Source organism: Eptatretus burgeri, chromosome 9 (genome assembly GCF_056783735.1).
Source record: "Eptatretus burgeri isolate ZD-2024b chromosome 9, Ebu_testis_v1, whole genome shotgun sequence".
In the NCBI taxonomy this organism is placed as follows: Eukaryota; Metazoa; Chordata; class Myxini; order Myxiniformes; family Myxinidae; genus Eptatretus; species Eptatretus burgeri.
The window spans coordinates 65,862,447-65,877,574 of NC_140969.1; the positions used below are offsets into that span (position 1 = coordinate 65,862,447).

General features: G+C 42.1%; 1 protein-coding gene across 4 annotated transcripts in view; it reads right to left on the minus strand.

Moving 5' to 3' along the window:
* LOC147020253 (atrial natriuretic peptide receptor 1-like) overlaps positions 1 to 15,128 on the minus strand; it is a 252,988-nt gene that overhangs the window by 17,035 nt on the left and 220,825 nt on the right. For 3 of the 4 annotated variants that reach the window (XM_085895487.1, XM_085895483.1, XM_085895486.1), the window contains 3 exons: positions 13,943 to 14,011; positions 12,098 to 12,272; positions 6,739 to 6,837 (listed from right to left, as the gene is read on the minus strand). In XM_085895487.1, the coding sequence (XP_085751613.1) occupies positions 6,739 to 6,837; positions 12,098 to 12,272; positions 13,943 to 14,011 (343 nt within the window). The remainder of the gene's footprint in view (positions 1 to 6,738; positions 6,838 to 12,097; positions 12,273 to 13,942; positions 14,012 to 15,128) is intronic. The other variant, XM_085895485.1, reaches the window with a different exon arrangement.

Sequence of the window (15,128 nt, forward strand, 5' to 3'; positions counted from 1 at the left end):
TCTTCTCCTCCTCCTCCTCCTTCCTTTATCAGGGGTGGGGTCTAATGGCACCAAGCTTCTGCCCTGCCTCGATCACAATACTCCTCCACTTCCCTCTGTCCTCAGCCAGCTGTCTCCACTCTCCAACCACCCCTCCTTACTGACATCCCTCCTCACACAATTCTCCCATCTTAACCACGGTCATCCTCTTTTCCTCCTACCTTGCTCCCTCAACCTATCCACTTTCTTTGCCATTCTCTCTTCTCCCATCCACACCAAGTGTCCAGCCCATCTCAGCCAGCATTTCACCAATCTCCCCATCAAGCTCATTTGCACACCAATCTCCTCCTGCAGTTCCTCCACATATCTAACAATAACCATATGCTACTCTGCACATTTGATGCCCTCATCACGAGTCAGAGTGAGATTATACAGTTTAGTTCAGTTGTACACTCAAAATAAATAAATAAACAAAAGGATTCTGTATATTTTTTTAAGGGAATTTCAAACACCAGAAATTATGTTAATAGGTTTCAAATTCACTTGGTAAATGATTGTAGTCTGCAGAAGTGCACGTTCGTACTACTGGCGAATATCACGAACATGTATTAATCAATCTTCACTTATCCCATGTGATTCACACAGAGAAAGTGCGAGTGTGTGGCTAGCTAGCTACAGGTATTATATTTTGTAAAAAGATGATGCTTGTTCTTTAAAAGGATGGCCTTGTCATTGTGAAGTGCATTCTCCAGCAGGAGATTAGACGCTGCCAAAGCAGCTTCTGGGAAAAATATGCTCCAAAGGCTGTTGGTGTGCCAGTGTAAATCCACGGCAGGAATTTAAAAGCTGGGCACTGTAACAGCACACAATGACACTTTTTACCTATGCTGCCTAAGGTGGATGGAGGTTATGTTTTCACCCCTGTCTATTTGTATGTGAGCAGGATATCTCAAAAGGTTGTGGACGGATTCAGGTGAAACTTGGTGGATAGGTTGGCGGTGTGACAAGGAAGAATTGTTTCAGTTCAGGTGAAGATCAGTATGTTGATGCAGATATGAGAATTTTTAATTTTCGAAGTGATTCTTCACCATTCAGAGATGGAGCAAAAACCGATATATAACATGATATGGTATTTCATAAAGTTTTGGACGGATTATGACAAAACTTGGTGGATGAGTTGGTTAGGTGGCAAGAAAAAGCTGATTAGATTTTGGTTTAGGTCAAGATTTAGATCTGGCCTATCAGTGGGATACAAAGTGTAAACCTTATGTAAACGTCAAATAAAACATTATTTCTTCTACTCTAAGTCGCCAACATGTGGCACTAAACAGAATCCTTTCATCTCCTCTCCCTGTCAAAGCTGGAGTACCACAAGGCAGTGTTCTGTGCTCAGTTCTATTCCTGATCTTCATCAATATCTCTGACTCTGGAAAATCCTATTCATGTACAGTGGCCTGCAAAAGTATTCACCCCCGATCAATAATGCCACATTGAGATGAGTTGCTAATTATGTAGAAACAATTTTTCCAAATGAACTTTTTGTTATTCGTAACTGAAGAGATCATCTGAAACACTTATAGTTGAAGGAGGTAACATATCAGGAATACCTGCAAAAACCATGTACAAATCAAGATTAACTGGTTGGAAAAGTATTCAACTCCTTACGCAGTACTTGGTGGAAACACCTTTTGCAGCAATGACTGCAATGAGTCTTTTTGGGTAGTTCTCTACCAGCTTTGCACAGTGAGATGGTGAAATCTTTGCCCATTCTTCACGTGAAAATAGCTTTACTTCTGCCAAGTTTGATGCAGATCATCGATGGACTCCAATCTTCAAGTGTCACCTTAAATGTTCACTTGGGTTCAAGATAGGACTTTGAGCCACTCAAGAACATTTATTTTCCTCTTATTCAGCCACTGCAGTGTAGCTTTATCTTTGTACTTCGGATCATTGTCTTGCTGAAATGTGGATCTCCAACCCAGTTTCAGATATATGGCTGGGTGATGTTAGGGTAGTGGTCCAAATTAATGTAGGAATTGAAGATGGTGTTCTCATTGGCACAAGTGCGTGGGTACCTTCCGATGCCTATTGAGTCGAATATTGTCAAAGAAGATTCTCCAATACTCACCCCAGAGAGAGCATACATATGCATGGTGCGCGTTCGCGCTTGCATGCACACGCGCACTTGCATGCACACGCGCACGCACACACGCACTTGCATGCACATGCGCACGCACACACACACACGCATGCACACGCGCGCGCACACACACACACACACACACACACACACACACACACACACACACACACACACACACACACACACACACACACACACACTTCATGGTGCAGTCAGGAGAGGACAGCTCAGGTCAGGTCAGGGATGGGAGCATGCGCCAGAGCAGCGCGTCGCTGCGTCCACTTTCCGCCGGTACTCCAGGGGCCTCCGTCTGGCCATCCCCCAGGCAGATGCCTGGCCCATCCCCATCTCCTTGAGATGCCGATCAACCTGCTGCAACCATGAGGCACGTGGTCAGCCAATTGGCCTCCTCCACTCAGGAGACTCCCTCGCTGAGAGAATCTGGTGAGCAGGATCAGCGTCAGGAAAACGAGCCACATGTCCATACAGCCGCAGCTGACGCTCACGGACTATGCAGGTAACAAATCTCATTTGAGCCTCTCTCAGCAACTGCTCGTTGGACACAAAGTCCGAACAACGATAGCCAAGGATTTTCCGAAGAGACCTGGTACCAAAGGAATTAAGTCTCCATCTCAGATCCTTGGTCAGAGTCCAAGTCTCGCATCCATAGAGCAAGACTGGAAGCACCAAGGATTTGAAGACTCGGACTTTCGTCCTCCCGCACAGGTACCGGCAGCGCCACACCCCATGATCCAGTGAATCCATGACTCCCCAGGCCCGACCCAGACGTCTATTGACCTCCGACTCACAGCCAGCAGAAACATGAATATCAGTGCCAAGGTAAGTGAATCTCTCCACGACCTCAACATGCTCACCACAAACAGGCACGGACAGGACAGCAGCATCCAAGATGTCATTGAAAGCCTGCATCTTAGTTTTGATCCAGGAAACCCATAATCCCAGGGGCTCCAACTCCTCATTCAGCACCTCGAGGGTCCCCAAAAAGATCTAAAGTCTCCGCAAAGATGACTGCATCATCTGCGAAATGAAGGTGAGAGAACTTGACATTCCCAAACGATGCACCGCAGCTTGATCTCTCCAACATCCTCCCTAGAATCCAGTCCATAAAAGTGCTGAAAAGTGTGGGGGCCAGGACACACCCCTGACGAACTCCAGTGACAACTGGAAATAAGTCAGAGATGGTACCACTACATCTCACAGCACTCTCAGTACCAGAGTTGAGTTCAGACATCAGATTGATCAGTTTTGGTGGCACCCCACGAAGATGTGTCGAAGATCAACATGTGTCGTTTGTTAGATGTAGTGTGTCGGACACGGGTCCCATCAAAGTCAAACTTATGGCCAGATTGCAGGCAATGACGTGCTATGGCTGACTGGGTCACTTTTCCAAACCGAATTGCTCTATCATGTTCATCGAGCAATTGTTTTAAATTTCTTCCAGTTTCACCATTGTAGAATTGGTCACAGTTTTTGCATGATGAATGGTAAAGTACTCCAGATTTATCACCAGTTGGTATTGGGTCCTTTAGTTTTGAGATGACATTACTGATGGTGTGTGGAGGCGATTTTTGGAAGGGGATACTCCCCACCTTGGAAGAACCAAAAACAGACAGAATACAAGGAGCCAGACACACTTGGGCACTGTGTACTGTCATACTACCGAGGCCTTTCTGAAAGGATTGGCAGGATAGTACGTGGTGCATGGATTGGTGTAGCCTACAAGCCTCTACGCACCATCAGTAATGCCATCTCAAAACTAAAGGACCAATACCAACTGGTGATAAATCTGGAGTAGTTTACCATCTATCATGCAAAGACTATGACCAATTCTACAATGGTGAACCTGGAAAAAATTTGAAACGACGACGAGGTGAACATGATAGAGCAATTAGGCTTGGAAAGGTGACTGAGTGAGACATAGCACGTCATTGCCTGCAATATGGCCATAAATTTGACTTTGATGGGACTTGGGTCCTAGACATTACATCAAACAAACGACACAAGTTGATTTTGGAAGCGTGGCACGTGAAGAGCCGGGAAGGTGGTCTAACTGGGGAGACGGTGGACATACCCACACAATACACACCTCTGATACAAATAGTGAAAACTGGATGGTGCAAACGGCTGGATAAGGTGAGCAACAAACAACACTCAATCCCAGGCACCACATCTACACATGCACAACACCAATGAGAACCCCAACACTCGCACAACCAACACCTTATCGTGCCCAACCCAGACACAAAACCAGCCATGTTCATGCCCCGGAAACACAAAAACAACAATAAGCGCACACATGTGCTCACCCACGCACACAACACCAGATCACGTGCAAGTAAAAACAAAAAAAGAGCAGAGCACCCCGTCAATGATGTGATTTGAGGATTGTTTTTGCTTTTGCAAAATAAAAATAAAAATCGCTCCTCCATTTGACTTTGAGCACCAGAATGTGACCGGAAATGAGTGGTCGTGTTGAAATAAAAACCGGACATGTGCTGAGGATCGGGGTCTATTGTGCCTGATGAAGCCGCTGGGAAGCCGGCGAAACGTTGTCTGAAACCGGGTCTGCCCTCGCTTTTTTGCTCAAATTTGCAGAGTTTATCTAGTTTTTTTACTTTTGGTTGGAAGCACCTTCTTCTTTAATTAACAATGTCTATGTACGTACGTACGTACGCACGCACACGCACACGCGCACACACACACACACACACACACACACACACACACACACACACACGATATCTATATTTTAATTAACCAGTCTTGGGAGTGTAATGGTTAGAGTACCCACTCTGAGTGTGGTAGGTCAGTGATTTAAACCATGGCTGAGTTATACCAAAGATTAAAAAAAATGTTACATGCTGCTTCCTTGCTTGATGCTCAGCATTTAAAAAGAGGAGAGCACAAACAAACGATCATAAGTTGGCAATTGTAGCACAAACTTTGATGGGTCTAAGGGCCTCCTTCCACACCAAAGGGACTCATTATTACCTTTGCCACCGAAGGTTATGTTTTCATCATTGTGTGTGTGTGTGTGTGTGTGTGTGTGTGTGTGTGTGTGTGTGTGTGTGTGTGTGTGTGTGTGTGTGTGTGTGTGTGTGAGTGACTGTGTGTGTCTCTCTCTCTCTCTCTCTGTGTGTGTGCCTGTGTGTGTGTCTCTGTCTCTGTCTCTGTCTCTGTCTCTCTCTGTCTATGTGTGTACATGTGTCTCTATGTCGTCTCTGTCTCTGTCTCTCTTAGCAGGACACCTCAAACTTCTTTTTTTTTGTATCCACTGTCAAGGCTCATATGAGAGGTAACACACATAAACGCACAACAAGGGGAGCAGGAGACAAGTTATGGATGGATTATGACAAAATTTGGTGGATGAGTTGGGTAGGTGACAAGAACAAGCCAATCAGATTTTCGTTAAGGTCTGGATGCAGATCCGACCTATCCGTGGGATACAAAACACATACTGTTCAGCCTGGTGGAGGCATACCAAGTGCAGTTGTTATTATTACTAGTACGTGCGTGGCCGCACGTGCAAAAAAACAAACAAACAAAACTTTCAAACCGCGAGCCAGAAACAACAAACACACAGGCCGTTCCTTCGCTCTCACGTGCCCGTACGTGCAAACCCCCCTTCCCCCCAAAAAAATAAAAAAATAAAACTTTCAAACCGCGAGCCAGAAACAAACACACAGGCCGTTCCTGCCCTCTCATAAACGATGACTGGATTGGGGCATTGTGTTTATCCATAAATGCCCATAAGAAATTGAGAAATTATTAGAATACAGTAAGTCATCACCATCCGGAAGTAGTGCGTGCCCGTACAGAATGTTCACATGCATTCCACGAATTATCGCTTGTGTTGAAGTAACAACTGCTGTGATACTTACACACAGAGTTAATTAAAATCCAAATTAAAATAAAGTTTACCTCCCTGTCTTTGCTTGCCATGACATTCGCTGCCATTGACCATTGCAACCCCGACGCCACGGTAACTAAGGCACCGATCGATCCCCATCGTAACCGGCATGGCACGTGACATCATCGTCAGCCAGCCGCGCACCGGCCTACGCGAAGTTAAGTCCTCACTGTCCGGAAGTTCGCATATCGCAGTTACGATTATTCGCAACTTAGTTTTAATGGCCAATTATTCAATTAGCGCCAACGTATTTTGCCTTTTCACAATGTCATCGCAAGGAAAAACACAAAGAGAAGAGAATAGAAAAAAAAAACAAAAAAAAACCGTACGCACGTACATAATAAAAAATAAAAAAAATTATTTCAAACAACCACACAGTCCGTTCCTTCGCTCTCGTAAACGACGACTGGATTGGGGCATTGTGTTTATCTATAAATGCGCATAAGAAATCAAGAAATTATTAGAATACATTAAGTCATCACTCTCTGGAATCCGTACGTTGTCACCCGTAATGGGGAACGCGGCTGAGGTTCTCTTCCCCATCGGCCACGCCTACGCAGCAACGTGTCTTGTCATTGGTTGGTAAATAAATGGCCATAACTTGGGAAGCACTTGTCCGATTGTCTTACAATGTTTACAACGTTATTGCAGAATGATAGCTGAGAGAATCGTGTGTGACCCTTACGTTCTCCACTGCTTTCCATGCGTGATGCCGTGTTCACCGTGTCACCGAACAGACAGTAACGGGGCATCTTGAGTCCAACGACGCCAGCACAAACGGGGCCTGCACATAGCGGAAACTGCTAAAAGATGGCAATTTTACATTTCCATAAAACAATTTTACATCACTGAAACAATACTATACATACAGGATGATAATAGGTGCATCAGAAACTTTATGTTGGTGTTTTTGGTGTTTCCATCTGAGGAGATAGCTCATGATGTGTTGGATCTTTAGGTTGAAATCTCACATACGAGCTCCACTGATTTGTTCCTCATCTATGAATGTACTTGATCTTGATGTAAAAATGTATTTTTCATCTCCTAATGTCCTTATCGCTATAATATTGCAGGGACGACTTAATTCTATAACACAAATCAATCTAATTGTTTTCATAAGATATTGAATACCGAGAAGGGCACTCGGTAGAATGCATACCTCCGCCATGCAATGCCAGATCCACAAGAACATACCAGGCCCAATACATTTTTGAAATATCATGCCATATATCATTTTTGGCCCTATCTCTCAATGCTGAAGAATCATTAGAAAAAATAAATAATTATCGTATCCAGATCCGGATTCGGATCTTCACCAAAATCTAATCAGTTCATCCTCATCACACACCAAACCTGCCCACCAAATTTAATCTGGATCCGTCCACAACCTCTTGAAGTTGTTTTCCCAATTCAGTAATGCACTATGCAATTGTTGTTTAATTCTCAAGTCAATCGGATGGAAATTGACGATTTTTCAGATAAAAATTGATGATTTTAGAAGTTTGATCTTGAGTTGACTTTTGACCTTTTGACCTCAAATAGTTGGTTTCCCAATTCAGTGACACAATATGTAAATCCTGTTCAACTTTTAAGTCAATCGGATGAAAAATGACGATTTTAGAAACTTGACCTTTGACCTCACAATCAATATGCTTCTCAGTTGAGAGTACGTCTACAATTTGGTAATGTTTCATGACGATCGATTTAGAATTGTGACCTGTAGGCGATTGACAATCAGACAGACAGAATAACAAAATCGACTGACCAATATATTTGAAAAATTTTCGATTTTGCAATAACAAACAGACAGACAGATAGGCAGACAGACAGGGGGGAAAACATAACGAACGTCCTTCCACCTTCGGTGGTGGAAGTAACAATAAGGTTCAGGGGTCTAAAGACCAAGAAGGTTTTAGAATTTAGAATCTGGATCTTTATAACACACGCTGATTCTTACCTCTGCCACCAAAGGTGGACGGAGGTTATGCTTTTACCCGTTTGTCTGTCTGTGTTGTTACTTACGAAATCTAAAGATTTCGTAAGTATATTGATATCCGTCATCTGTTTGTGTGTTTGTTTGTGTGTGTGTTTGTTTGTGTGTGTGTTTGTTTGTTTGTAGGCACGATAACTCGAGAACTGAAGAAGCTACCAATGTCAAATTACACCACGTGATTCAGGAGGGTGATGGCTAGCGCTGATTAGATTTTGGTCAAAATCGGTCAAAGGTCAAGGTCACAGTGAGGTCAAACAATCGATTTTTGATGGTTTGGTACAGAATCATCGTAGAAACTTCTAGTTTGCATCACTACCTTCTCAATAGACAGATTTTATTAGACAAGGTCAGAGGTCAAGTTGACGATTTCATAAGCACCAGTCTATGACTGCTTGTTTGTTTGTTTGTCAGCAGAATATCTCAAAAAGGTATGACTGGATTTGGACGAAAATTGGTAGACAGGTTGAGTGTGTGATAAGGACAAATTGATTCGACTTTGGTGAAGATCCAAATCCGGATCTGGATCCCAGAATTTTTAAAGTGATTTTTCACTATTGAGTGATCGGGATAAAACTATATGGAGCACGATATTTCAAAAAGTTGGACAGATTCTGACGAAACTTGGTTGATTGAGATGAATGCGTGATCAGGACGAATTTTTTATATTTTGGTGAAGATCCAAATCCAAATCTGGATCCAGATACGGGAATTTTTATTTAAACACCTCCGCCACCTAAGGTGGAAGGTGGTCGTTTTCAACCCTGTCTGTCTGGTTGGCTGTTTGTCTGTTTGTGTGCAGAATATCTTCAAAAGTTGTGTATGGATTTGGATGAAATTTTGTGGACAGGTTCAGTGTGTGACAAGGACGAATTGATTAGATTTTGGTGAAGATCGGGATCTGGCTACGAGAAATTTTAAGTGATTCTTCACCATTGAGAGATAGGTATAAAATGGTATATATCATGGTATCTCAAAATGTTGTGGACGGATTCGAATGAAATTTGGTGGATACGTTGGGTGTGTGTCAAGGGCGAATTGATTCAATTTTGGTGAAGGTCCGAATCCGGATCTGGATACAATGATTATTAAATTTTTTTAATGATTCTTCACCTTTGAGAGATCGGGTAAAACCAATGTTTGCATGATATTTCAAAAATGTATTGAGCCCGATATGTTCTCGTGGATCAGGCATGGTGGGGCGGAGGTGTGAGCTCCACCGAGTGCCCCTTCTAATATTTGAGTGATTCTTCACCATTGAGAGACAAGACCAAAAATAATATATCGCACGATATTTCAGAAGTTTGCGGGCAGATTCTGGCGAAACTTGGTGGATGAATTAGAGTTGCTGCCAAGAACACGTCAATTAGATTTTGGTTCAGGTTCGGATCCAGATCCGGCCTATCAGTGGGGTACAAAACGTAAACTGTTCAGCCTGGCGGAGATATGAAGAATGATTCCGCTTCACATCTCGTGTAAAAAATAAAACAAACAAACAAAAAAAAAATGGTCAGCATCTCAATTGCTTTTAATGATTCCAAGAAGGTTCCATGTTTGTTTAGATAATTATAAGTTTTGAAAGAGTGATTAAAAAAAAAAAGTCGATTGAATCCGTTATTCATCATTTCGGTTAAATAATTACGTGATTAAACACAGCATACAAACTGAACACAGTCAGATGAGAAGACTGGTAATGTTTTCAATTCAAGAACATTTTTATGGATGTTGATTGGAGTTCAACAAACTTTAAAACAAGAATGCAATGGAGGTTTGCCTTCTCAATATAAATGGCGATTTATTTAAACAGCCCCAATAATTCCCACCTTCTTGTGGGGTCGGCTGGAGAAAGTTTTTGACGTATAAATCTTTCACGAACTGGATGGGCAAGGCACGCTGGTCCCACTGATTTGGGCAGGAATTTGTAATTTGTTTAGGATGCCGGTGATAAGTCACCAACTCTATGTGGAAAAATAAAACGTGGTGGAATCTTTAAGTTATACCGTCGACTAGTGCCCGCTCTGTCAGACGGATCCTTCGGCTTAACGTAAATCCGAGGAATGGCACACACATTGATGCCTCTCCTTGCTTGAGAAAGAAACACCAAGATGGCAGTTTATAGCTGGGCCAAAATGAAAACCCTGGCGAGATAGCTCAAAGGCGAATATGCATATTCTCTCAGCTATCTTTCGCAGCATTCTCAAATCTACATTCGTAAAGCTACATTCAAAGTAAAAACTGAACAAATTGACTGCTGCATGTGACCATTTGACTATTTCGTAGTGGTTGACCAGACATGACTATACACACATTCCTGGTTTGAATGTTCAAGTTAAAAAAAAATATATATATATATATATATATATATATTCATCATACGAGGTATACCTCAAGGATGAGCAAGATGCGTTTGCAAAGACATGTTTGTGTTTGATCTTGAATCTGATTGTCATCATAGAATTAGATCCAACTACAACTGACTTGTCATCAAATGAAAGGAACTTGAAACCGACTGTATCATCTGTTTTCACTTGCATGTTGAATGTAAAGATCCCATGTTCGCATAAGTGCAAAGGCGATGGAGTCAGAGTTATTTTATTCTGACCATTTGAAAATCCATTACGCATGTATTAAAATTCTGCTTCTTTGATTTTTGGTAAACTATCAAAGTTCATATATTTTCGACTTCACACATTGCAGAAGCTGAATAAAACTGAATGAAGTTGCCGTGTTGGAGTAGAAATGTTCGGGAAATTACAATGTGAGACAAGTCAATAATCTTAGAAATAACAATAAAGGGTTTGCAGAATTGAAATTAGTTTGAGCGACTGTGAAAAAATGAAATAATAAAAAACGATTAGAAGCTTTGAAACACAAGTGTTTGTAATCTTGTCTGAAAACAATGTGATACGAACCTCAGAATTATCATCATTGGGATGGCCGATATCACTGGTGTGCCTTCTGGCCGTCTAGCCTGGGTTTGAATCTCGGCCCAGCAATAAACTGTCATCCTGGTGTTTCACAGGCAAGGCGAGGCATCGATGTGTGTGCCGTCCATTGGATGGACGTTAAACTGGGTGTCCCGTCGGCCAGCATTAGTCAGTAGACGTTAAAGATCTCACGGTGTCCTTTGAGAATCGCGAAGAGTGGGCAAGCTACCGCCGGCACCATGAACAAATTCCAAATTCTGTTCTAACCTCCAGGCGGAACTGTATCAGCGGCATCAGTACACTCCCAGCAATGATGCAACCAGCAACCACAAGCTGCGTACCAACCCTCAACCCAACTCGATACAGATCTAATGTTTTTTTATCAGGTGTCATGCCACAAAATCAAATGATGTTTCTCACACAGTATTGGTGTATTGCTTTGCTGAAATCTGTGGATTGTTTGCATAAGTATATGTTTTAGTGAATTTCATCTTTTATGAATCCACAATTGTTTCTTTATTCCCTTCATGGGTGACTTCCTTCTCCTCCTCCTTCGTATGCAGCACACGGCTGCAGGTAGCATCATTGGCTGAGGGCGCGGCTGTGCCGCTGATGAAGGGCCCCTATTACCAGTACACTGGTACTCATTTCACCAACCTCAGAAGGATGACAGGTTGAGTCAACCACACCTGGTGTTGATTCAACAGAAAAACAGGGTCTGAAACTCAGGACACTGATCACAAGCCAGCCACCATATCCACCAGGCTTATGGGTGACTTCGAAGTTGACAATTCAACTCACTAACATGAACGTACAGATACATCTTGATTTGTACAAGACTATTCTAGCAAGAGTGTGCAAATGCAGTCGCAGCACCTGAGCGAAGCAATTCCATACTTTCGTAAATGTTTTCATTTAATTTGGGTCTTTTTCATTTATGCAAGGATGACCTACAACATGTAAAAATGCACGAAAATATATTTCACTTTTGCTTCAATAAATAATAGCAATAATAATCAATTCACCAATGCAACGAAGAAGATACATGAACTTGCACTTCCGATTGATGTCGTGTTTCGTGTACAATTATCTGAGAGGATTCGGGAGCAGACCCAATGTTGATGTACCTGTGTGAACTCCAATGCGTAGAAGAAGCTTCGCACTCGGCCGATGGCGGATGGAGAAGGAGTGAACAGCAGCCAGAAGAGCAAGCGCCATACGGACTATCTCACCAGCATGTCGTGCGCCATTTTGTACCGGTAGACCAGATACGACCATGTACGCATCTCCTATGGTTTCAACCTGTGGAAACAAAAACAAAACAAACCAATGACCTCGGTAGGTAAGGAAATTTAACAACTCTTCTCCATGGTTCTTCTGCTCCATTTCCACCCCATAAAGTAGACTTTATGTTGGAATATTAATTTGTAACTCAGTCGTAGTTTTCCCACAATTTCATCAGCTTCTTGAGGTCTTGGGGTTGGGGTTGGGAATTCTTGCTTCTTTTTTTTTTTTTTTTAGTGATTTTTCATAACCAGAACAGGTCAAATCCTTTTATCAAATCTATCCAAGCAAATCAACTGTTGCATCCCTTTGCTTAAGCCAATCCTTGATTTTTGCATCATCACTATTTAAGGATTTGAAAAAAGGGCTTTGGCAGGCAGAAACATAAAAGGAATTACTTTATAACAAGAAGAGGATTTTAAGGTACCGATATTACTATCGGCCTCTATAGTACCAGACTTTAAAAGAGCAGCTCAGTTGCTGAGGTGGCAAACAATTGTTGCTTTGCTTTTAATGGTATGGGTTTGATTCCCAAACCCAGAGGCTATTCAAGGTTTCAGGATGCCTTCCCACAATGGAGTGGCGACCTGCCCTTGAGGGAAAAAAATTCTTCCCGTGAAATGTTCACATCTGTTTTATTCGGGGCATGATAATGACCGCAATCAGCGGTTTATGATGGGTGTTGATGAAGACGATGATTGCGCTTATAATGGAGTTTAGCATATATGGCCTTTTTGGAAGATAGCAAATTTGATGTGAATTGATTCTCACCATAATTGATGATGAAGTAGAAATCTCGACCAACTACATTTGGTTAAATAACACAGTGAGTTGTGTTTGCAGATTAAATTTGAAAAATATCGGCAATTGTAATGCGGCTGTATTTCAGGGAGTACCTCTTCCCGTATTTCTGGTTGCTTGAGCTTTGATGTGTAATTGGCCCCTGAAGACGTGTGCAATTAGAAATTGTACATAGAATTCCGTCCGTGCCTCTCGTTTTCTTTTTTATTACCTCCACTACTGAACGTGGCCAGCGGTTATGTTTTTACCCCTGTTTGTTTGTTTGTCGTTGAGCAGGATATTTCAAAAAGGTGTGGCCGGATTCGGACGAAATTTGCTGGACAGGTTGGGAGTGTGACAAGGATGAATTGATTCGATTTAGTGAAGGTTCGGATGCAGATCCGGCCTATCAGTGCGACATTTCAATTCTTCAATTCAATTGGCATTCTTCAAATCAATTCTTTACCAATGAGAGATCGGACCAAAAACAATACACATGTAGCACAATATCTCAAAACGTTATGGACAGATGACAAAACTTGGTGAATGAGTTGGGTAGGTGACAAGAACAAACCGATAAGATTTTGGTTCAGGTCCGGATGCAAATCCGGCCTATCAGTGGGAAACAAAATGTAAATCATGGCGGAGGTATGCGCTCTTCTGAGTGCCATTCTCGTTTTTTTTTGTTACTGTTATGGAAGGAGTTAAATGCTACAACACCGGTGGGCATTTTAGTCATATCATATTATTTTCTTTTATTTTTCGAAATTCACACATACTGTAAATGAGGTGTCCTAAAAAAAAATGGTGATACAGAGTCCAAATGACAAGTGAAGTCAAGTAATTTTATTGTAAATTTCCGTTATATTACCATATAATACGTTTACCTTTCCCGTTCAAGTACTAACCTTGTACACATCAAAGTTGTCTATGATAGCATCAAAGCAGGTGTAAAGGTCGTTCAGCAGTGTTACCACCTGACAACAAATAAATACATACCAGGATTGGAAGAAATATCCATTTCATAAATATTTTTGACGTTCTGGGCATGAACATTTTTGTTCCTGACCTCCTGCCAATATTTATACAAGGAAAACAAATAATTATACAAATAATTACACATGCGGAGGCCATTTGTTACATCATACCTGTGCTTCATCTATACCCTCTCAATTTAATCTATCAGTAATCTTTGTTGATGATGATACCAACCCAAGCTTTACCATTGAACCAAATTTACTGGGTGAGGGGTGTGTTCGGGAGATTTTTATATCGGGGGGTGAGAGGCAGTGGAGACACCACAAGGGTGTTTTTTTATTATTATTTATTTTATTTTAAGGATTAAAGGGATTGCAGGGTAAGGGTATGAACAAATATCAATGGCACATTCACTTTTTGATGAGACCCTTTCACAGGCATCACGATTATCTCACACTCACACTCACACACACACACACACACACACACACACACACACACACACACACACACACACACACACACACACACACACACACACACACACACACACACACACACACACACACACACACACACATACACAATCACCGATCCATATCTAAGCTATCTACCATTCCTCCCAATATTAATGTACCTCTCCATCACAAATGCTTTCGGGAACCAATTTAATTCATCTTAAATTTATCTAATTTCTGATGCCATTACCTTTCTATACATTAACTATACATTTCAAGTCAGGTTGGTCTTTTGGGATTGCCACTGGTAACATGTAACTCAGTGCTACCTGCCACATGGTCGGGTTGTCGGCAACTAAAACGACACCCCTCATTGGCTTTACTAGTGGAGGATGACTGTGACACCCTGCCAGGACTAAAAACAGCACCTGACAAAGGGCCGATGAGCTCCCCTTGGGAATCAACGGCCATCTAGTATGGAGATGGTGTCTCCGAAAAAAACAACCAATGGGGTAGGAAAATTAATTTCCCCCTCCCCCCCCCCCCGGCCTAGTTACCCCCTCCTGCACAAAGGTCCTGTGAAGAGGTGTCCTCATTTCAGGACGAGGTGAAGGTTTTGCCAGTTTTTCCTCTTCTTCTTTTTCTCTGTAGCCCTTTA